We start from the raw sequence: 24,648 nt of genomic DNA, 5'->3' as shown, positions 1-24,648 counted from the left end.
AAATATAGCAGCTCAAAAAGACAAGTTCAGGGAACCGCTTAACAGATCTTAACAGTATTGTTATTTATTTTGTTAAACATTTCCCAATTACATTTTAATCTGCTTTGGGTTGCATTACTAAGGAGTATTATAGACCACACATGTGTTTGATATCTCTGACCTAGAGCTGTGATAGGTTAAGTGACTTGCCAGGGTGATGCAATCAATGTATGTCAAAGGCAGAAACTGAACACAGGTCTTCCTAGCTTCAAGGCTGGCTTTATCTAACTAACAACTGTCGACTTTTAGTGAGAGACACAACATGTAAATGAATACATAGAAAATTTGTAAACAGTCAATGGAAGGTAACCCTAGAGAGAAAGGACCCAATAGTCACAAAGAGAGCCTGGAAAAGGTGGGAAAGTCTTGAAGATTTCTGGGAATTCTATGAGTTGGGGTGAGGGGCAAAGCATTTCAGGCATGGGGGAATAACAGGGACGAAACATGGATTGCTGTGTCCAAGAACAGTATGGAGGCCTGTGTGGGCAGCTGGAAGCAACTATAAGAAGCCAGCAAAGAGAAGGAGAAAGCATGTGAAGGGCTTCAAATGATAAACAGAGTAAAGAGAATTTACCGCAATCACATCAACAAGACTTTTATATCCACAGTGATAGAAAAATAGTTTTGTTATTTAGATACTTTTGTTTAGAATGAAATTCTATCCATATTTAATCCTCTCTAGTTCATTTGTATTTTAAACCTGAAACTATGGTGTGACTACAATGGAGACAGATAGAAACAAATCGCAAAAAGCAAAGAAAAATGTCTTGTTCTGTATATACCACTAGAGAGCCCTTTATTCCACTAAAGTGAATGGGTATTTGTGTCTAAGCAGGGGACCTCTGATGGATTTTGTTTTTCACTTCTTGAAATTTTCTAATTGGGTGCAATAGGGAGCAAAAATTGAGTAAAAGAGGTTACTAATAACTTCTTAATGGACTCTTTAATGTGTCTGCAAAGTTACTTTCACATTATTTAGCCAGGCAATTCTGATGAATGCTTTTAAATGACCAAGCATGTAAAAAAATTAAACTCCTACCATCTTCAGTCCTTGGCTGCTGAGGGAACATGTAGTTTGTAAGCACCATTTTCTGTGTTTCTGGATCAGTCTCTTTTTGAAGAGGTATTAGGGGTTTGGACTAGAAAAAGAAATTAAGTGATTAAATATTAATTCTCCAATAATGTTCCTACCCATATTTTTCCAAGTAGCTAACTACACTCCATTTCTCCCAATGTGCCCACACATGCTATTTTTTAGTAACTGTAACTTTTTTAAGCAAAATCTATGAGATAAAATCTAAGTCAGTCTTCTAAAAAGGCCAGCTCACATAGTTATATCATCTTCAAAGAAGTAATAATACATTTATAGCTAATATTCATTCAGCAAATATTAAGCACATAGCATTATTACTAAACTCTGGGGGAGATAAAAGGTTTAAATAAAGACATACTTCCTACCCTCATATAGCTTGTAGTCTAATAGGGGATATCTAATAGTAAGAAAAATAATAGCAACTTTATGGTTCAACACACTTTCAGATATATTTTATCATCTGTGATACAAAACAAGCCTGTGAGTAAGACAGTGCATTAGCCTTATTTTAAAATTAGGAAACTGAGGCTCAAAAGTGAAGGTAGCCAGTAATCTCTCAAGTCCCTTTAACTATGAATTCTATGACCTATCAATGACAGTGATTGGGAGGTCATTTCACCAATTCACACACAGAAAATTACACCATCTCCAAGATCCAAATTTGACTCAATCTCTTCTATTTTTTGCCTCATTCGCTTTCTTCTTAACACAAAAAACTTTTTTTCTTCACCAGGATGTCGAAAATCATTGTCCTTCCTCATTACCCTGATCCAACTCCCTAGTCTCCCTTCACCCCACCCCCCCATGCCCAGGCTTGATCTGCCCAGACTGCCACGTGGGCATTCCACTGGAAACTGCTGTGGAATTTTAAACCCTGAATATTCCCAATAAGTGATTAAAATGCACATCCCTGGACAACTTCTACCATAGGATTTCTCTATTTCTATTCTACGGCTACTGAACATTGCAAGATAAAGTCAGGCTGCTCTTTTTCTGAATATGGCTCAACAACAAGATGCTTTTATTCACATAAAGCCCCATACCAGCTACTGCAAACCTTCCTTCTCAAGCCTGAACCTATCCTTCCATCCCACCCCCAACCCATGAAAGAAGATGAGCTTCCTACTTGACTGACAAGTCTTAAGAAATCTGAAGCAAGCCCTTTTTAACTCCCCTCCGATTTTCAGAATTTCTCAGGTATATCACCTACTCTCTCTTCCTCTGAGAGGAAGAGATTCCCCTACTGCTTGATAAGGCTAATCCCTCTAATCTATACCCTTGATACCCACTTACCTCTACCCCCTGTAAGATATTGCTTCAGCATTGTTTTCTCCTTGCATTCTCTCTTTCTTTCTCTCCCTCTACAAAGATGGCCAGGCCTACCCATCTTCTTTCTCTTCCCTTTCCAAAATACTAGGAAAAATTTTCAACACTTGGTCTTCACTTTTTGCCTTCTCTCCTGTCATCAATTCCTTGCAGTTCTACCACCATTTTATGGAAAATGGCTCCAATACAGATCATCAATTACCACTAATGACCAAATTCTAAATGAACTTTTTTTCAGTAGTGGACAGAAATTTATGCTTATAAAGATTTTAAAATATATAACAATTTTAAAATTATAAATAAATTTACAAATGTTTAAAAAGATATAAAAACTTTTAAAGATTTACAAAGGACTTTCCAAATAAAAATCCTATGGAGGTAAGTAGTATATTATTATCATCCCCATTTTACAGATGAGGAGAATAAGGCTCAAGAGAAGTTTAATAACCTCCCCAAGGTACTGATGTGTAAATTCCTAAACTAGGTTTCAAACAAAGGTCTCTTCAGATGAAGCACTCTTTATGCTTCACCTTTCTACCACCAGCATTTGATGCAGTTCACTACTTTTTCCTCCTAGACACACTTTTCTCTTGGAAAAGGAGCTCAAGGACTGGATAAAGAGAGAGAAGAACCAGAAGAGGGGTATCTCTGAAGCTAAATTTTCTTTTTGGTCCTCTTATTCTTCCTTATATTTCCTCCCTTGATAGTCTCATTCACTCCACAGCTTCAACTATTATTTCTACATAAGTAACTCCAAAATCTCTTTCTCTAGCCAAGACTTGTCTAAGTACCAAACCTGCATCTCCAGTTAAAGAATACTTCCTTGATGTCATAATGATAAATCAAACTCAACATGGTCAAAGGGAAGCATAAGAGCTTTCCCTTTAAACTTACAATTCTTAACTTGTAGAAGTTTTGTTTTTTGGTCTATCTTCCCCAATCTAATCAACAAACGTGAATAGTAGTAGCAACTAGTATCTTGGCCACTAATTTTAAAGTCTGTCATAATAAAACTTTAGGGTCCACAAAAGAAGTAAGATTTTCAGTGTTCTATTTCAGGTCAAAATTAAACCTATTTATTATCATTAACCCTCTCCTAATTTGGAAAGTAACAAAGAAGAACAAATCTTAATTTCCTTAAAGAACAATGCTATTTGCTTAAAATTTATAACATGATTATATTGGTTCTTGATAACATCATTCAAAAATGCCACAGTTAGTAAACATTCATTTTCCTCCTTTTTAAAGTGAACATTTTGCTAATAAAATGGTAAGAAAAAAAGAAAAGACACAAAAGATAGCTTTAACAGAAGCTTATGCTCCTGAATGTTTCATTGTGTAGGGAAATGCCTGAGTTGATAGCTGCTAGGAAAATAATTACTATCTTCCTCCTCTCTCAATTCTTACTTTAACATTCCTGCCTGCTCCTAAAAGGACTTAATCACAACAAGTAACCACAGTTAACAACATTTTTGCTTTTGCTTGAATTAACTATACCTATATCTTTTCAGTGGCTCAACTCAAAATTGTGACTACTGACAACTAATACTGCAATTCAAGGAAAGAATAGGATAGAAAAGTGAAAAAAGCCAATTTTCTTAAAATTAAGGGAGAGGGATGTAGCTAGCATAACAAATAAGTGGCAACATGCAAGAAAATGTTTCATTATCTTTTCTAACCTTCACCCTAAGAGTCTGCAATAGAAAATTCTGTTATGTGAATGCCACAATAAAAACAAAATTTAAAAAGTGAATATGCAGGTAGTATTTTCAGCATTTTTCAAAGTGAATATATTCAAACATTAATCGTGGAGAACATAGAGTAACTGAACTTTTCATGACTCTGAACGCACTGTTTACTACGTGGCAATGAGCTGCTGTTCAGTATACTCTTTTCTACTATTAAGAAAAATGGAGGCAGTTAGGTGGTGCTGTGAATAGAGCACTGGCCCTGAAACTTTAGGATTATAGTAAATACACATTTTTCTTTCTCTTTTTTTTTGGAGGGGAGAAGGCAAGGCAGTTGGGGTTAAGCGACTTTCCCAAGGTCACACAGCAAATAAGTGTCAAGCATCTGAGGCCAGATTTGAGCTTTACTATACTCTTAAAATTTCAACTGTAGGTAAATTAATTTAAAAATATTTTCAAAATTGAAGGAATTAATACAAACTACAAAATGCTGTAGAGTGAATTTGCATGTAATATGGACTTCAGTACCACTTTATAGGTGTGGGTCCATGCTCTACTGACATTCCCTATATGCCACAGTAAACAGATAATTGAGATGCTGTGGCTAAAAAAGTTCTTCACCCAGTTGCTAACCTTTTAATGATAAGCATTTCAAAAAGTTGGCTTCTGGATCAAGTTCACTGCTAGGCTAGTATCTGATGCTTACACTCTGGGTCTTCAAGAGGTCTTCACGAGCTGTGGGTCATATCCACACCAGAATATACCAGTAAATTTATATACAGCTTTAAAGATTAAAAAAAAAACTTAACATACGTTATCTCACTTGAGGACACATTATCTTGTTGAGGCATCTGAGTAAAACTTTAGCACAGGATACTTGTAATACACATTTACGATCAAATTATTAATTTAGAATTTATAGATGTATAACATGAATAATGTGGACAGGAGTTAGGTGGCAGAGTGGAAAGAGTCAGGCCTAGAATCAGGAAGACTCATTTTCTTGAGTTCAAATCCAGCTTCAGACATTTACTAGCTATGTGACCCTGGGCAAGAAACTTAACCCTGTTTGCCTCAGTTTCCTTATCTGTAAAATGAGCTGGAAAAAGAAATGGCAAACCACTCCAATATCTCTGCCAAGAAAACTCCAAATGAGGTCATGAAGAGTGGGACACAACTAAAAATGACTGAACAACAAACAAAACATAAATACTCTAAGAAAATTACTTTTCAGTTTCTTGATTGGGAAAGCATATACCAGAAATTATGCAGTATTAAATTAATATTCTAGCAAAATGAAAGAAATGCATCAACATTTACCAAAGAGAAATATTCTATTGTGTAGTTTAGCTTCTCTGTATCTCACATGTTGATAAGTAACTGAGAATAGTAGTGTGAATTATAAGAAAAAAAATTAATGCTTGTAATCACCCTAAATATATAAATGTTAGTATTATCATTAATTCAGGTAATTGAAATGAATCATCTTATTAAAATTATACATATGATTATCAGCCCCCACTAAAAATCCTGGAGATTAATTCCATTCTGTAGTTGGGAAATCTAAATATACTACATTAAACTGATGTGCCTAAGGCATAGAATGAATCAGAAAGGTGAAATAAAATTTAAAGATGACTTCCAAGATTAGATTTTGTCAAAATATATGATGCTTCTCACAAGTTAAATAACAAACAAACTTTAGTTTACCAACAGTGACATTCTAAGGAAATGAACAGCAAGAAAATATGTAATTCTACAAATTAAAATCTAACTAGAAGGTATTTTTAATACTTTAAAAATTTTAATAGGTATTTTTAATTAGTAATAAGGTGAATAATAGTATATTGGTGTATACTTCTGAGCTCTTTCCCTTTTGCAATATGGCTTATATGAAACCTGAGTGTAGCCTACAGTAACATTCTAAGGACATGTAAATGAATACATAGAAAATTTGTAAACAGATACAGCTTAATAGGTGTATCTATTATATAGATACATATAATAGGTGTATCTATTATATAGATACATATAAGAGATGTATCTATTATATAGATACATTGATATATTATTAATACCGTGTTTCCCTGATAATAAGACACTGTCTTATTAATTTTTTTGGACAGAAAAACACCAGACGGCTTATTTTCAGGGGAGGGCTTATTTTAATGAACATTGACAGCAATTTTAATAAACAGGTAAGTGTGAACAAAAAAATGTACCTTTATTCAATAATGAATTCAATAAAGAACAGGATGACGCGCTCACTGCTGCAGCTCTGACTGGATGCAGCTCGGAGCGCAGTGTGCGTTTCATGGGGGGGGAGACGGTGCATACAGAGGGTACCGTAATGTAGCGTGTAGTGCAGGGGATCACCTTCACTACAGTAGCAATCTCAATAGGGCTTATTTTCGGGGGAGGGCTTATTTTAGAGGAATCTTACACAGTAAGGGGAGGGCTTATTTTCGGGATAGGTCTTATTATCGGGGAAACACGGTATATATCTATATTAATATTATATACATTAATAGATTGCAACTTAAGCCTCTCTTGTCTCTGTAGCTTCTCAAATTAACTGCATATATATCATAAGTGCCTTTGTCAAATGTCCCCCTTGATGGCACTACATAGGTCCTTCCCACCTACCAACTCCAAGTCCCTGAAAGATAAGGGTGTTATTCATCTTCCTTTTCACACCCCTAAGGCTAGAGAGGACTGCTAAGAATAGATTACTAGAATCATCCCTTTCCCAAAGAGTTTACATTTTATATATCAGTCTTTACTACCACTCCCCAATAAATAACTTCAGAACTGCTACTTGATGATGAGAAGATGGCTCCATGGAGTTCTATGTCAGAGTGGAAAAGTAGAGAGAGGAGTGGATCCCACATGATATGATGTGCCTTTCACAAAACCCTATACCCCTTTAATTTACACTATGGCAGAACTACTCCTAAATACCTTCTTTATAGAATAATTAGAATAATAATATACCAGTGAAGTAGCAAAACTGGTTTTCCTACCTGGTTATCTGAGAGCCACATAGCAGTCAGCTGCTGTAGCTTTGTAAAACTAAAGGGCAAATTCTTCATCCTTTCAAAGAAAAAAGAAGAAAATTGAACACAAATTTGAGAATGTTCTTCAATATTGCTGCACTTGCAGTATGTGAAAAACTTTTTTTTTTTTAAGCAATCAGGGTTAAGTAACTTGCTCAAGGTTACACGGCCAGTTATTTCTGGGTGTGGTGCTAAGTATCAGAGCCCGGATTCAATCCCAAGTCATCCGGACTCCGGAGTGAGTAAGAGCTGGGGCTCTTACTCACTGTGCTACCTAGCCGCCCCATATGAAAAACATTTAAAGAACATAGGATCTTATAATAACAGTGGACATCTCTTGGCTGCTTTAAAGGTGTGCAAAGTACTTCACATGTATTTTCTCATTTGAACATATTTACAACCTTGGGAGATAAACTAAACAGGTATTACTATCTTCATCTTGAAAACAACAGAACAGTGGCTCAGTGGGGTTAAGTGATTTGACAAAAGTCACACCACTAACAAGGGTAAGGTACATGATTAAAACCCAGATTTCTTCTGACTCCAAATTTAGGAATCTTTCCATTACACCCATGTTTTAAGGCACAAATTACACTGGAAAGTTTAACAAACATGTGAACCATGAACAGCCAGCTCATAATATAACTATGGACAAAATTTTATTCAATGTCTAAGAGTCTTTTTATGGTTTAAAAAGCTATTATTTGGGGTGGCTAGGTGATGCAGTGAGTAAAGTGCCGGCCCTGGAGTCAGGAGGACCCAAGTTCGGTTCCGGCCTCAGACACTTAACACCCACAGAAAAAAAAACTAGCCGTGTAACCTTGGACAAGTTACTTAACCCCAACTGCCCTCCAAAAGGCAAAAAAAAAAAAGTTTTTATTTTTTTTCCTGTTGAACATATATAATAAGGTTATGGTGGTGTTTTATAAAGTTAGCCAATGCTAATTTAAAGTGAAGCCAAACAAAATATTATGTGTAGTAACAAAAAAAGTTCAATGGAAGATTTTTTAAAAATTAAATCGTTTTTGTTTAGAGATGTCCATACTTGCTGCTGAACACAGCCTAAAACTCTTTACATTACTTTATATCACAGAATTCTACAAAAGTAGCATTGTTTAAGTGAATAGATACTTTATGTTTATGACTATTTTTCACACTGATACTCAACTGGCTTAAAATGGAAAGGTTCAATAAAATCTCCTAAGCTAAAATGTCAACACTTAAGCATCTTCTGAAATATCCATTTTTTTTTTTTTTTGCTTTTCGGAGGGGGGAGAGCAGGGCAATTGGGGTTAAGTGACTTGCCCAAGGTCACAAGGGTAGTAAGTGTTAAGTGTCCGAGTCTGGATTTGAACTCAGGTCCTCCTGACTCCAGGGTGGTGCTCTATTCACTGCACCACCTAGCTGCCCCTGAAATAGTCTTATCTAGTGAGTGTGAGATTCTAGTTCTTACACAGGAAATCTGGATTAAAGTTGGATAGAAATGAAATACAATGACTATCAGAGGTATGGGATAGACAGTATTCCTTTACTAATCTCTATCATTCCATCTGGTAAATTTGTTGTCACTGCTATATAGGGAAATGCCAAATCTCATTTATGGCCAGAAATATCTTGTATTCAAAAACAATACTACTCAACAGAGTAACAATGTGATATTTTCTGCCACAATGTGTCACAAAAGTAACTTCATACAGACAATGAAATTTCTACAATATGTTCCAGAAAAACAGTGGCAAATAAAATTGCTTGTAATATGGCAAATAACCAATATCAGATAAACCAGAATAGTTCTTTCATATAAAAACCAAATCTGCCAAGCAAAGTAAGAATACTATTCAGGAAAGTATAAGGAATTACATTTCATTTCATTTATGTTCTAATGAAATTTAAAAACAAAAAAAATTGATAGTAACACTTATTTCTATTTAGTATCTATACCATAAAGCATATAGAGCCACAAACCTGTTGTCACTCAAATTGATGACTTTTAATTTTTGCATATCACCCATTTCTTCTGGAAGAGTCTCAAGTTTATTAGAATGGAGAAAAAGCACAGTAACATGCTTCCAACTGCCAATCTGAAATAGCAAAATGATGTTTTCAATGGTAGAGATAAAGAATTTAGAATATTTGAAAAGATTTACATTTTATATTCAAAAATATTTTAATCAATGATAATTTAATGATTTTAAAATTAGAGTACTATCTAGTTTCATAAAAAGCATGTTTCCTTTTCAATTTTTACTTTGTTTATGAAGAAAAACATTTTCATCTTTCTACTAAATAACTCATGGTTATTTAGTTTAGAAGACAAACTTGTAAAGATTTACTAAAAATATTCATGAATCATTCACATTTCAGTATATATCTTTTTTGGGATGAGCAGTCAAAGAAGTAATTTCTTTAGACAAACAGTAAAATAAAAATTACAACCTAAACAAAATTGCCATTTTTGTGGTTAAATACTAAACACAAGGTATTAGAAAAAGGTGAATAAGCTCTGACATACATAAATCTACTTTAATAAATGTTTATAGTACCTCTGGTGGTAACTGCTGTAAGTAATTATGATCTGCAGCAAAAGTTCTTATGTTAGAAAGATGCCCAATGGAGGAGGGCAAAGCTTCTATTTCATTGAAACTACAGTCCAATTCTTCTATTGATACAAGTCTGCAATAAGAAAACTTAAAATTTAAATTTTTCAAACATGCATAATCCAAAATCTTCTAATATTCTTACATATATAAGAATCCTTTAATTCTTTATATTGTTCTTAACCAAACATGTCAATCCTGCATTTTCAAATTGTAGGCTGGCTCAATATTGACAAATAATAACAAAGTCTCATTGCCTTTACTACACACATCCACTTATCTTGATAATTCCTATACTTCAATGGCTCTGCAATTTCATCGATTCAACACAGATTCAGACTGTAACCTCCCCATTCCATCTCATCCTGTGCATTTTCTTTTCCTGATTTTCCATGAATCCTCCATACAGAATTTACTGCATACCATGGAGACCTCTTATATTCATAGTATGAATGTACTACTCCCTGTTGTCTAGTTTCTTCAATGTTTTCCAAGCAAATGTTTTATTCAAATACATGCTATTGGTGCTTTGCCTTTATATCACAGTCACTTCCAAACATAACTGAGAAACTGAAGTCTCTTTGAGACAAAGGAAAACAATGAAGCAAAAAACTCTGATACAGAAACCTTTGTACAGCAGTTCTTTTTTCTCTATAATGCTGTTCTCATTGTATAAAGTGATCTCCCACTTAAGCTCACTTAACTCTGATCAGTTCAGAGATCTTCAGTTCCCTCTTAAACTTCATGTTGTCATTTCTTATGCTACAATAATATTCCATTACACTGACATGCCATAAGTTTTTCTGGTCATTCCCAATAGAGGACACCATCTTAGTCTTCAACTTTTGGCCACAATGAAAGTAGCTGCTATAAGTATCTTTGTGCACATAAGTCCTTTTTCTCTCTCTCTGATTTCTTGGTAGCATAGACCTAAGTAGACATAAGCTGGGTATTCCAAATTGCTTTACAAAATTACTGGACCAGACTTGTGCCCACTTGATGGTTCATCAAATTCGTCTTTTTGTCCTCTTTGCCAGGCTGATGGGAATGAGGTGGAATATCAAAATTCTTTAAATTTGCACTTCTCAAATTATTATTTAGAGTATTTTTGCATCAGATTGTTGATAGCCTGGATTTCTTCCTTTGAAAACTGCCTGTTCATAGCCTTTGATTATTTTATCTAATTATTTATCTATTATAATAATTTATCTAATAGTTTTATGAATCTGAATCAGTACCTCATACATCTTGAATAGCTGATCTAGAGATATGAAACTAGCTATAAAAATTATTCCCCTCAATTACCTCCTTTTCTAATTTTAACCACATTAAATTTCTTTGTGTAAACTTTTAGATTTTAAATTATTATTATAAATAATTATATAAATAATAATCAAAGTGACCATTTTACTTTATGTGATCCCTTCTGTCACTTATTTAGTCATGATCCACAGATGTGAAATTTGCTAATGTTACAATATTAAATTAAATTAATGGGAAAAGGTGCACAGTTCAACTCAATTCTGCAAACTTTGATTAAAGACCCATGACCATCTTAAGTGTGGAGGTTTAGGAAGACAAAAATGAAACCCTACCTATCCTTGTGGATCAAATTTATTAGAGTCTCATGCAATTTTTAATATATGCATGGAATCATATTTTTTTAAGTAAAGACTTCAAAGGCTGCATTTTGCTGTACTGAATCAAATGCCTTTTTAAACAAGTTAATATTTATATAGCATTTCAAGTTTTGCAAAGTGCTTTATATAGATTATCTCACTTTATCCTCACAACAACTTTGTGAGGTAGGTAGTATTATTATCTCTATTTTAAAGGAAACTGAGGCTTAGAAAAGTGATTACCCAGAATCAGATAGCTAAAAAAGTTCTGTCAGAGGCAAGATTCAAACAGGTCTGAATTGACTTCAAAGTCAAATGCTCTATTCATTACACTGAACTGTCTCAAAAATTAATAGACCAATAATTCTCGAACTTTTTTTTCCCATCAGGAATTCTTTATATTTATTATACAAATGAATATGTAAATATATATTTATATTCAAAATAGGGAGAACAGTGGCATTGCTTTACATATTTCTGCCACTCTGCATTCAATCTGTTGTAACAACAATCTGTTGCTGTTTTGTTTGAAAATGAGGCCTGACACAGGTATTGAGTTGGAAAAGTAAATTTTTTTTTTTTTAAAGCAATTGGGGTTAAGTAACTTGCTCAAGGTTACACGGCCAGTTATTTCTGGGTGTGGTGCTAAGTATCTGAGCCTAGATAGAAGTAAATATTTTAATAGACAGGATAAAATCTCAGAATTTCTATGAAGTTTGTTTTGACATCTTGAACCCTCTTGAAAGGCTCCTGAGGTCCATGGACCGTGCTTTAAGAACCAGAGCAATAGCTAATAGACACAGCAAGATCTTATCTTTTTCCATTAATTCAGTCAGATGCCCAGAACAATGTGGTTTGCTGTAAAAAATCACCAATTAAAACCTGTCTTGAAGTCTCATATTTTCATCAAATGTATTAAAAAAAAAGTAGGCCTAGATAATTCTCAAAGAGTTCAGAGATGAGAAAATAAGAATATGGGGTCAGCAATTGCTAATGTCACCTTTTTCCTCCCAGCAGCAACTTCATTTGTCAACTTTTCCACTCTTCTGGAATCTTCCACTTCAAAATGCTTTGAAAATTAATCTCTAAGGGTTTTTTAATTTGTGTATGCTCCAGGACAGACTGTCAAGTTGAACTATTATTTTTGATTACATCTTTTTAAGTGCTGTTTTCACTATTTTACATAAAGTATCAGAAATGATCTCATTGTTGAATATCATGAAAGCTAATATTGACTATCATCATTTTAAGACCAGACTAGAAGATTCAAAAGTTCATCCAATACAAGAAAATGTAAAGTGTTAAACAAAAACAAAGCCTCAACCCCCTCCCCAGCCCAAAAGTCAGCTATTTATTTTCTAAATGTAAGAGCATGACAAAGGTAATACTGCTTTAGAGTGTATATTTATTTATATGCAAAATGTATGTAAGATGAGGTTCTTAAGACTATGAACATGAAAACTTCTCACAAAACACTGAAAAGCAATTAGGAAGAAAATATGCCTTACCTTGAGGTCATTTAGAAATGAAAACACAAGAAAAATAAGTAGACGTGAAATAGAAAAGACCCCCTTGGCTCTTTTATACTAATTTATTTTCATTGGAGAATTAGAACCAATGTCTTTGTCCAATGTACTATATATGAAGAAGTGTCTATGGCAATCAAGAAGGTGAAATACACCTATCAATCAATCACTTTAATATTTATGGAATCTCCTTTGATGATTCGTTATAAAAACAAATAAATACTGATCTAAAAATATTTAGGGCCTGCTGGATTGAATGAAAGTTCTTTCTAACCTTGGTATTTCATGAAAAACTTACCCTCCTATTGAGTCTGGTAAATACATTAACTGGTTTTCATCTATTTTAAGTGTTGTTAATTTCTTTAATGATCCTGTTAAAAAAAGACAGAGAATACTATATAAAGTTAAATGTGCTTTCTTTGCATAAAAACCACCTTCTAAAAAGCAATAACTATTTTATATTGTATTTCTATAACTTAGTCAAAACAGGCAGCTAGAAGTAAAAATATTCTGCTAGCATTAAGTTCTAACATTCAACTCTAAAAAAAAATATCTGTGGTATATCTCTATAGAAAGTAGGACAATTCATAGACAATATGTGTGAAAAGTTGTTAACATTTCATTTGCCAATGAGTGATAAGAATTAGGCAGTAAACTGTAAATAATAAAGTTTTTCATCTGTGAAGGAATGAATTCTAATTCATGGAGAGATTGGAAAAGTCCAGGTGTTGAGAATGGTAAGTAATGACATCTCCAAAGAAAGTTAAAATTGATACTCTCAAACTCTTACATTGAACTCCACGTATGCCAAGAATGAAAATTTTAAAAATGGATTTTCAGCGAAAAGATAAAGTGTTCATTAGATTGGATTAGAAGAAACTTCTCAATAAAACTATACCTGAAGGCTATCAGTAAAAAGGAAATGACTTAAAATTATGAAATTCAAATGAGAAATTCCTAAATTCTTTTTGTTTTTGTAAAAGAGAGATGAAATTGATGATGCTTTAGATTTTGACCATTTCATTGACATAATTCAGTCCAAGAATTACATTTAATTCAAATATATTATAAGAACAACTACTGTGTCCAAGACAAAATCTGCCAGATTTATAAGAGTTACTAGGATTGGGTTATGTTCTCTTACTAAAATCCTTTGGTAAGTAAAGGTTTTAAAAATGACCTATGAAATAAAAGAGAATTAGATTTTATATCAAAGTCCTCAGAAATCACTTTCTATAGGGGAAAACTATATTTAATATAACTCAGATATAAAAAAGAATTTACTTATATTAGATGCTTTGCTTTGATTAGAGTAAAAACATTTTATTTCAAGAAGTCCTGGAGAAAATGGGTTTCACTAAAAGAGGCATTAGAATCAAGGAGCATAATTTAATTTGGTACCCTGTGTTTTAAACTTTGGAATATATAGCAATGGGAACTTTTACTATCATAATTCAAAACAAGGTAACAAAAAGATAACAAAATCAGATTACATCGTAAATATATATTGTATTTAGATTTTTATACGGATGTATTTTATGTTCTAAGAATCAACAACAACACCTTTAAATAATTAAATGATGCTACAAGATCATTTTGAAGAACTAGTAAGGTGCCAAACTTTGTCATCAGATTTCACTGCCCTCCATTTCTATTCAGGGAGGAAGAGACAGATTTCTAAAGAGAGATTGACAAAGTATTAAGTACCAAAAAGATCAATGGAGGTAATGTGTGTAAAATACTTTGCAAAATTTAAAGCATTATATGAATGGTAATAATTACTATTATTATTAATACCACACCTTTCTCTTAGATTGTGTTTTTTCCCCCTGGTTTGCCCAGTAAACTCCTTTCCTTTGGAATGGGAAAGGTCATTATGTGATCTAGTTTCCAGTCATTTTCATGGTAACTGCACAAGGACAGTGAAGAAACAGGACCTAAATGACTCCCCCTTCCCTTCCTTTTCCCCCCCAGTTACTAAAGGAATGATACTACCATAGAAAGTAAAGGAAACCAGTGATAGCAATGTCAACAAAGGAGTTAATTAATGAATGGAAGTGAAAATGTCACACAAAAAAATTAACGTACAATTTCCTACTGTGAAATACAAATGATTCACCTTAAAAACAATGAGACTTTAGATTTAGTACAGGTATGGCAGCTAAATGTATACATCTTTATTTTAGTAAAGGATGAATATATTAATTAGTAGGTAATACAAACCAATAGACTCTGGCAATTGTTGAAGTGAATTGCTAGACAGTAGCAGGTCTTCAAGACTTTCACATCCTGAAATTCCTTCTTCAACCATTTCAATGTTGTTCTTTGAAACATCCAAGTAAGTTAACTGCTTCAAACTACCCATCAACTATGAGTGAAAAAGAATTGATTAACTTGAAATAACTTGATCCACAACAAAAGCAGTGAGAAAAGTTTAGGTACCAAAATGAACATTGACTTAAAATCCAAAATTAAGTTCAAAAGAGAAATTTAAATAATTTTAAAACATACAACCACGAGAGGACTATTAACATTCTTTTTAAAAAGACAGCCAAAATAATATAAAAATGACAAAAAGAGAACTGTATATCAAATTGTGAATCTATTCTATTCAGCTTGTATTTAAATACAAACACACAAATCCTCTTATCTGTCTCCTTTTCATTTTCCTGTTTTTTCTGTGTATTTTAAAATATTTCATTGATAGTGTTCTTTCGTTTTTTTCTGCATCACAATCCCAAAGTCTCCCCCCACAAATTTTCCCCTTCCTTTCTGCTTCTCCAACAAAGTCCTTCCTTGTGAAAAGTAAGTGCCTTTTATTAACATTTCAAAGAACAGTAAGGAAGACTCAGAATTTTTGGTCAATGTAATGTGGGCAACTGTTTGTACAGAAATTAGGCTAAGGGCATCTGTTACTGGCAGTCCATTTATGGACAACAAACATACTCTTTGGAAAAAATTAGGCTTTGGGTTAGGCAGGCTGCTGCATATTTGGGAAAAAGACATATGTGGCCTTTTTGGTCTGTGAATTTATTAGTCTATCAACTGAGAAGCAGCACAGTGAGAAAAGTACAAACCTAACCAGTCCACAGCAAATGTCCTTAGAACTAGGTTTGAGTCATCTTGAGTGTATCCTTTTAACAATTAGGACAACAGTGAGATTCAGAGGCTACTGATATTGATAGTGTCCATCTTAATTACCTGGAAAATGGATATATTGAAAGGAGACATGGCATGGCTGTACACTTTGTCTAGCCTAGCTTAAATATTTGGAAACCAGAAATAGTGTTTGAAACATCCCATGAATGACAAAACTAGGAAAAATTATGTGAATGTTATTAATTACACATCAAACCAGTATGGTTTATATGGAAAGAAGGGTCTGGGAGATAAGAAATCTGAATTCTAGTTCCAATTTGGTAGAACCATAGTCACTTAAAGTAAGTCATATACATTTTTTGGGTTTCAACTAACTCATCTAAAACAAAAAAGTTGTACTAGATGACTCCAGAGATCTTTTCCAGCTTAAGATTTTATAACAAAATTATTAATATTAATTCTTAAACTATATATACACTATGTGAATTTTAAAAATCAATATGACTTATGGTTGTTACTACAGAAAAAGACTGGTACTAAAAACTACCATGTCATTTACAAGTTTTTTTGGGGGGATAATTTAAGATTTTAATATTACTCTAAAAAGTAGAATTATTTTCCACAGATAAAGTAACTGATAATTAACCAAAAATTTCCAATTATATGAAAGAAAAATTCCCAATGTACTAGAAACATTTTCTAAGAAAAATTTATAGTAATGCATGACCACACAGGATAAGAAAGTCTGGAGGAACTGTCATCTGTGTTGTCAGAAGGAATATCTAAACCAAGGAAATCACAGATCACTTAAAATATAATGATAAAAACTACAAAAGAGTAGAGAATAACATTTAGAGAAACAAGCTGAGAAAGATAAAATAAAAAGCTGGTTGAAAAAATTAGGTCAAGTATAAAATGGTTAAACTTATCTTACTTTACTATTTTATTACTTGCCTTTAAAATTTTTTCATTTATTCATTCATTCACTTATAGCATTCAAAATTTTGAGTTCCAAATGTTCTCCCTACCTGTTACTCCACCCACATCCATTGAGAAGGCAAGCAATATACCAATTATAAATGTAATTCAAACATATTTCCATAGTGCTTAACAAACCAACCCCACCCCCCGCCCCCAGGAGAAAAATAATGAATGAAAAAAGTATGCTTCAATTTGTACTGAGTTCATCAGTTTTCTCTATGGGTAGACAGATTTCTCATCATAGATTTCTGTCTTGACAAAGTAGTTTACATCTTTCAAAGCTGATTATCATTATACAATATTGCTGTTACTGTATACAATGTTCTTTTGGTTCTGCCTACTTCACTTTGCATCAGTTCATATAAGTCTTTCCAGGTTTATTTGAAACCACCCTACTCATCATTTCTTACAACACAATAGTATCTCATCACAATCATATACAACAACTTGCTCAGCCATTCCCCAACTGACAGACAAAAAGGAGAGTAAGTTTTTCAGTGTTTAACAATGAAATGAGCTACAGTAGTAAAATCACTGTCCTGGGTCATATAGATGGAAGCATATGTCCTAACTTGGGTATAATTTGCTTCTGATACACAGCCCATATAATCGGTAAAAATAAGTAGTATAAAATAGGTTATTTATAACTTCAGATACATACCCCTGGAATAAAAGTCAGTCTATTACCATCCATCCAAAATTCTTTTAATCCATTAAGTTGTTCAAGTACTTCAGGCTGTTTGGAAAGAAAAGTATAAATAACAATATAGTCAAATAAACAGGAGAAATATTTGGAAAACTTTGTTTAGAACATTTCAGGGGCAATGTGGCATAGTGGATAGAGAATCAGCACTGTAGCCAGTAATACTGCTCCTTTATTAGCAGAGATGGATGGTAGAGAATTCCAAGAGGGAATAATGTACATCAAAATTTGGGCACAGTGTGCAAGCATACGTCATGTTCAATTTGGCTTGATAAAGTGATATAAGGGGAAATGGTTGATAAGGCTATAATGGTAGACTAGGATCAGATTGTAGACCCTGCTAAGGAGTTTGAATTTCAGTATCTATCCAAGAGGAATAAACATGCCCAAGATACTCCCAAGCAGGAACTATAATCAAATATAATATGTCAATATTTAACAAAATAAACAAAAATACAACAGAACACAGATCCTCTTAAATGTGTGGCTTCTGAAGTCAGTTACTGGCCCCTTTTCTGAATTTGACCCTGCTGCTCTAGGTAGTTGAGAACAATTAAACTAGGTTTTTGAGCTAATGCATGATGATAGGAACAGAGCTATCCTTTAGGAAATTATTCTGAAAACAGTATCAAGGAAAGGCTGGAGTGGGTAGAGACTAGAGGAAGTGACTGATATCAGTTAGAAGATTACTGCCATAGTCAAGTAAGAGGAAATGAGGGTTTAAACTAAGGTAGTAGGAATGAAATAAAATAGCATGTTGTGCCGGAAAGAACACTGAATCAGCAATCAGGGGATCTGAGTTCAAATACTAGTCTTACTACTTACTGGTAAGACCACATGGAAATAATTTTATCCCTGTAGGCCTTGATTTCCTCATCTGTGAAATGAATGTATTAGACTAGGATCATGTCTCTAAACCTATGATCTTACAAAAGATGATTGGGTATGAAAGTCACTGCTAAATTAGAATTGAAAGGATTTGGCAAATGACTGGATGTACAAATCAAGGGAGAGGCAGCAAGGGATTCTGAGATTTTGAGCTTCAGTGATTTGAAGCATGGTGACAAAGTTAGAGAAGTCAAGAGAATCAGCTGATTCAGGGATAAAAATGAAATAAATTTTGTACTTAAGTGAGGTGCAAAATGGTCATACTTGTAGATAATAAGTTCACAGATTTAGAACTTGAAGGCATAGGTCCTCTAGTCCAACTCATCATTTAACAGATGAGGTGATGAGGTTAATGGAGGTCCTGAGATTGAGTGGCTTGCCCACGATCACAAATGGAGTATAATATAACCACAAATGTCAAATCTTAGACTGGCCAGAATCTGAATCCAGGTCCTCTGCTTCCAAACCTAGACATCTTTCCACTGCAATATGATAGGGAAATGAACTTATATTTGACTACAATTCTGATGCCTCTTGACAGTGACTTTATTCACATTGTGGGCAATGTGTATGTTGTTCTCTTGCCTAAGGCAGATCTGATACACCAGAAAGAAGCTGGGACAGACTGAAGAATCACATATAGAGGGTGGAAAATAGATCTTTAGGAAAAATCTATGGTCAGGAGGTGATTTACACTCAATCATTTTGCTTAAGTAACATTAAATTAAATCCAATGTAATTGCTGGAGAATTTGTGAAATAACGGCCTGAGTTTTTTGGCTCAGAGGACTGGGTATATGGCAGAGAAACCAGTCTAGAAATTTAATTTTGCAACAGACATTCCCACTGAGTAGGTATTCAAGTGTTATTTTCTCAACAAAAATGTCAAATGCCTAAAATCAGATTTTGTATCACACTTAAGAATTTTCTTTTTTTAATTATAGCTACTTGTTCTTGAAAGATTTCTTTTTCTAAATAATGCTGTGAGCTGGTTTTTATAGTACCCAGTGTCCAATATTTTCTACCATCCTCTGGCCAAATACTGCAACACACTCTGTTCAACTGGAAGACTCATCCCTAACTCAAACAGAGATGCCTTCTTTAGTGACCTATTCTTCATCTATCTTCTCAGATTCCCGAGAAAGGCATACCTTCTTATCACTAAGTGAAATAAAAGAGAAGAGAGGGTAAGGAAGGAATCATCTTGGTTTGTAATTGTGCTGTCCCTAGAAACTGAATTAGACATAAATTTGAATGCTTTAACTTTTATAATATTTCCCCAAATCTTATTTCTTTTAATTGCTAAATAAGAAAGTTCAGTTCTTGGTCATCCTTTAAATGGAACTTACTTTTTTATTTTAATTTTTAGGTCCTAGATCGTTGTTTAAAGTTTTCCATTTTCCCTATAAGATATTTTATCTTTGGTCCTTTGGTTAACCTATAAATAAATTTATGAAAATTTGAAAGTCCTATTAAAAGCTAAAAGCTTTATAACAGGCAAAAGGGAATAAAAAATGTAATTATTTTAAAGACATCTCAAAAAACTTTACAAACAACATTTATTTAGTGAAATATTTGCTTGTAGGGTGATTTTAATATCTTATTTTTTATTATAAATATGTTCTAGGTAATACTTAGTTTAACTTACCACTTCTGTGAATTCATTACTTCCCAAATCCAATCTCTCCAGCTGAGTCAGTCTATTCATGGTTCTATGTGAACAGATTAAAAATGAATTATTTTAAAATGTTCAGCATTCTAATGGATTATTAAAGTCAGTAATGTTCTGTAATGAACAGGTAATTTCAGAGCCAGAGAATCTGGGTTCAAGACTTATTTCTAACACTAGTTAGTTCACCAAGACTAAAAGAAATAGGATCTTAATATTCAGTTTCTATAAAGTTGGTTCAAAGTCTTTAAAAAACTGAGTTAAAATAAATTTAGTACTATTGTTTTTAATCTTGATCTTTTAAAATTTCTTTCAAATGAAATCAAGTAACAATTAAAAAAAAACTAGCCACAGCTATTATACTTAAATAAATTTAGAATGAAATTTTCAGAGAATGGATTACTTTAATTCCATAGTGCCGTCAACAGATCTGCTCAAAAGTTTGGGGTAAATACTAGCCCTTTTCAAGGTGGCCAAAACATTGTTAATCATCTTTTACTTATGCACATTCCTCTGAAATTCTCAAGAAAAAGTGATTGCCTCCCTAAATTTTAGAGGGAATGAGGTACAATGTATAGGATGTGTTGACAAAGGATTTAGAACTGAATCCTATCTCTTTCACTCACTACACCTTTATGCCCAGGTAAAATTATTTCATCTCTCCAGCTTCAGTTTCCTCATTGGTAAAAATGAGAAACTAGGTACCGTCTAAAGTTCTTCTAAGCTTTAAATCCATAATGCTCTGAAATTCTAAAGCATTATCCAATAATCTTTTAAGTCATTCAAAAGAAAACTTGTAAAAAATCAAGTATGTTTAGCTGACAATAAGGTCTTAACTAATTTAAAACTAAAATCAGCACATCTTTCTTTCCTCCAACTTAACACCAACATTTTCCATGTAACTATCTGAATTTGAACAATGCAAAAATACCCAAATGGTTTCATAACAGAATAATTCAAGAGTTGTACTTTAATGTTTCCTTATTCCAAAGGCATCTATTTCATCTAAACTCAGTTAAATAAGCTGCCTGTTTATGCTACTGAAATATTACTTTATGTGAAAACTACATTATGCAGCATACCGACCATACTAAAAACCACTTGCCAATAAGAAGGGCTATTTTTAAAAAAAGTGTTTCCCCTCTATTTTCTAGGATGTTGGCAGCAATATCACACTAACACAAATAACATGAAAATATCAATGAGACTTGATCCATTGAGTAGCCATGTAGACAAAGCTTATGAACTGGAATAACTAAAAAGATTCACTAAAAATTATTTTAGCTTTTTGAGGGGGAAAATATAAGAAAATAAACTGTAACAAAGTATGCTATAACCCTATAGATGCAAATGAACCTACTTTCCTCCCTAACCTTTTACTTTCATTCATACCATTTTATTTTATCACTCTTTTCCAAATTAAATTTCCTCATCATTCTTGTACTAAATTCTTTTTTTTTTCTATAGGAGATGACAAGATGACTAGAAGAATGTTGCTGTTAATAACTAAAATGAGGAAGTCAGAAATACCAACTTGATTGTGAGCAATTTGTAAACAAGCATTTACAAAGCACCTACCATGTGCTAGGCTAAGTGCTGGGGATACAATGACATGTAAAATATTCCCTGCTCTCAAGGAATTCACATTCTAAATGGAAAGACAATATGTACACATATGTATATATAAGATACATACAAAGTAGATACAAGTTAACATCAGACAAGAAAGACATTAGCAAAGACTTCATGAAGATAGTGTATTATCTGAGTCTTAAAGAAAACCAGGGATTATTATCAGATTTTAGGGTTTTTGTAAACCCTAATGTATCTCCTAAATGTGAATTATCAAAAGGTGCTGAACAAATGGGAGAGACGTGATTTCATGCAAGCCTTTGCAAGGATGAAGGAGGGGGAGCTAGTACTAGTAGAATGAGGAAAAACAAGCAGGAGATATGACTTCTACTCTGGTCTTTGGAGTTAGAAGAGAAATGAAGCAGCAAACCACAATTTCCTCACCTCCCCTTGAAAAAGAAAGTCCTTTGCCCTTCGCGCTTTCAACTTAGTTATGCCCCTCATTATCTTCTAAAATGTAGTGATATGGCTTCCAAGCCCATTCCCTCAACTAAACCTCCTGTCTCCAGTTTCCCATCCTTTCTTAATCACCAAATCTAACGGCCTTTTCTTAATCCTCATCTTGTCTGACCTTCCTTTTAGCATCTACATTCTCCAGGGTTCAAATACTCTCGGGATGCAGATAATCCCACATCCTAAACTATCTATGTCTCTATGTCTCGTAAGTATTTAAAAAAAAAAACTTGTCAAATGCAGAATTTAGCTTCCCTTAAATCTACCCCATTTGCAGGCACTATCATGCTTCTAGTCACTCAGGTTTACAACTCTGGTTTCATCCTCAACTCCTAATTCACACTCACCCCATATATTCAACAGTTGTCAAATTTTATCTCCATCATAACTTCCATGTGTTCTTTTTTTCCTATTCACATAGCAACCACTCTAGTTTAAGCCCTCATCACCAATAACCTGGATTACTGCAATAATCTGTCTAATTGTTCTACTTGCCTCATCTATCCAGTCTAAGCTATCCTCCATCCAGCTACTAAAATAATTTTCCAATGGCACAGGTCTGACGATGTCACTCACTCCTCTACTACCCTAGAGACAATGAGATAATGCAGCATATAAGTGTGCTAGGCCTGGAGGAAGATGTGAATTCAAATCTGGTCTCAGACTCTTAACCAACTATAATCCTGGGCAAGTCAATGAACCCCTGTCTGCCTCAGTTCCTCAACTATAAAATAGTGACAGTAATGGTACTTCCTCTCACAGGGCTGTTGTGAGGATCAATAATATTAATAAAGTGCACAACACAGTGCCTGGCACATGGTAGGCCCTTAATAAATGTTAGCTATTATGGCCTCCATCCCAATTTCATGCTATACAAAATCTGGAGATCATCATTAATGACTTTGGGGTTTCAGTTACATCATCATTTCATTGTGCAAGGTGACATAAAAAAAAAAAATCAATGAAATATTTGTTGACCATTGAGGCAAAAGATAAAAATACAGCAAGACTGATAAAAATCAAAGGTGAGATAACAAATAATTGCAATAATCAGAGCAACCAAAAATTATTCTTATATGAAACTTACAATTTATTGCTCTGTAATACAATTGTACATATAGTGGACCTTACCTCTGGACTACAGAGCAAATTCCTTTAGAGTAAGGGCTTTATGTCTTTAAATCCACGTGCAAAATAAGCACTAAGAAATATGTGAAGAATGAATGAAAATTAAGTGCTATCCAGGTTAAAAAAGAGTAGGTACTGAGAAGCAGAAGTATAGATTGCAGACAATTGGGGATGCAAATACACTGAAGTGAAAGAAAATCTGGAATTAGAGAAGCAAAAAGCAATAATGTTAAAAGATAATATGATCTCCATATAAGCTAAACATATTGACCCTTAAGACAGGATGTGTGGGGACAACTTAAGGATTACAAAACTCCCAGAAGAAACATAACAAATCAAAAAACCTGACCACCATAATACAAGAAAGAAAACTGTCCCCAAATTCTAAAAAATATAAACAAAATATCAACCAAAAGAACACACAGGTCACCTCCAGAAAAAAAATTCCTATGCTGAAAATTCCAAGATATCTAATGGTTAAATTTAATAATTCCAGTGAGGAGCAAAAAAATTCTGCAAGCAACCAGGAGAAAGACCTTCAAATATAAAGGAAAGAAAATTCAAATGACACAAAACTATGCTGTTCTCACCAGAAACCATAAAAGGTAAGGGAATGTGCTCCAAGGAGGAAAGGAGCTCAAAATGTAATCCAAGGTGACATATCCTGCATAACCATTAATGAAAAGAGATGGACATTCATCAGTAAGAGAGGTATTTGAAACATTTCTAGAAAGAAAATATAATGAAGAAATTATTTGCTTCCCAAACACCTGAGAAAAAAGAAAAACAAGAAAGATAAATAAAAACATTAACTTTCTTGTAGATGCACACCAGGTGAAAAGAATCAAATAGAAGTGATAGAGAAACAGGCCTGAAACATTATGTATAAACCTCACAACATACTGCCCACAAGTCAAATCAATAATTTTTGGTGGGAATAAATTACAACATGGGAGGGGTACATAAAAGGAGGGACAGGAGTAAGATGACAGAGGAAAGTATGAGTGAATCTCTAATCAAGGAAAAACCTAACGATAAAGGGAAAATAATTTCTGTAGTCTCTCAGGAAGAAGAGAAATGTGTGAGGAGGCAAAGAAAGGGATAAAAAAGGGAGGGGGGGAGAAATGAGGTGGGATCTTGCTTCAGTGGCGA

At 33.6% G+C, this 24,648-nt stretch overlaps 1 protein-coding gene across 6 annotated transcripts in view; it reads right to left on the bottom strand.

Annotated features, from left to right (window-relative positions):
- The window catches only part of ERBIN (erbb2 interacting protein), a 188,206-nt gene that overhangs the window by 45,350 nt on the left and 118,208 nt on the right, over window positions 1–24,648 (bottom strand). For all 6 annotated transcript variants that reach the window (XM_069096431.1, XM_069096432.1, XM_069096433.1 and 3 more), the window contains exons 9-16: window positions 20,263–20,326; window positions 17,686–17,760; window positions 15,168–15,312; window positions 13,243–13,315; window positions 9,746–9,875; window positions 9,168–9,283; window positions 7,170–7,239; window positions 1,079–1,178 (exon numbers count right to left, since the gene is read on the bottom strand). In XM_069096431.1, coding sequence (XP_068952532.1) covers window positions 1,079–1,178; window positions 7,170–7,239; window positions 9,168–9,283; window positions 9,746–9,875; window positions 13,243–13,315; window positions 15,168–15,312; window positions 17,686–17,760; window positions 20,263–20,326 — 773 coding nt within the window. The remainder of the gene's footprint in view (window positions 1–1,078; window positions 1,179–7,169; window positions 7,240–9,167; window positions 9,284–9,745; window positions 9,876–13,242; window positions 13,316–15,167; window positions 15,313–17,685; window positions 17,761–20,262; window positions 20,327–24,648) is intronic.

The sequence above is a fragment of the Petaurus breviceps genome, unplaced genomic scaffold (assembly GCF_028583685.1).
Source record: "Petaurus breviceps papuanus isolate PSGF00001 unplaced genomic scaffold, PetGlider_PUasm1.0 229, whole genome shotgun sequence".
In the NCBI taxonomy this organism is placed as follows: domain Eukaryota; kingdom Metazoa; phylum Chordata; class Mammalia; order Diprotodontia; family Petauridae; genus Petaurus; species Petaurus breviceps.
This window is presented reverse-complemented; position numbering and strand designations above follow the sequence as displayed.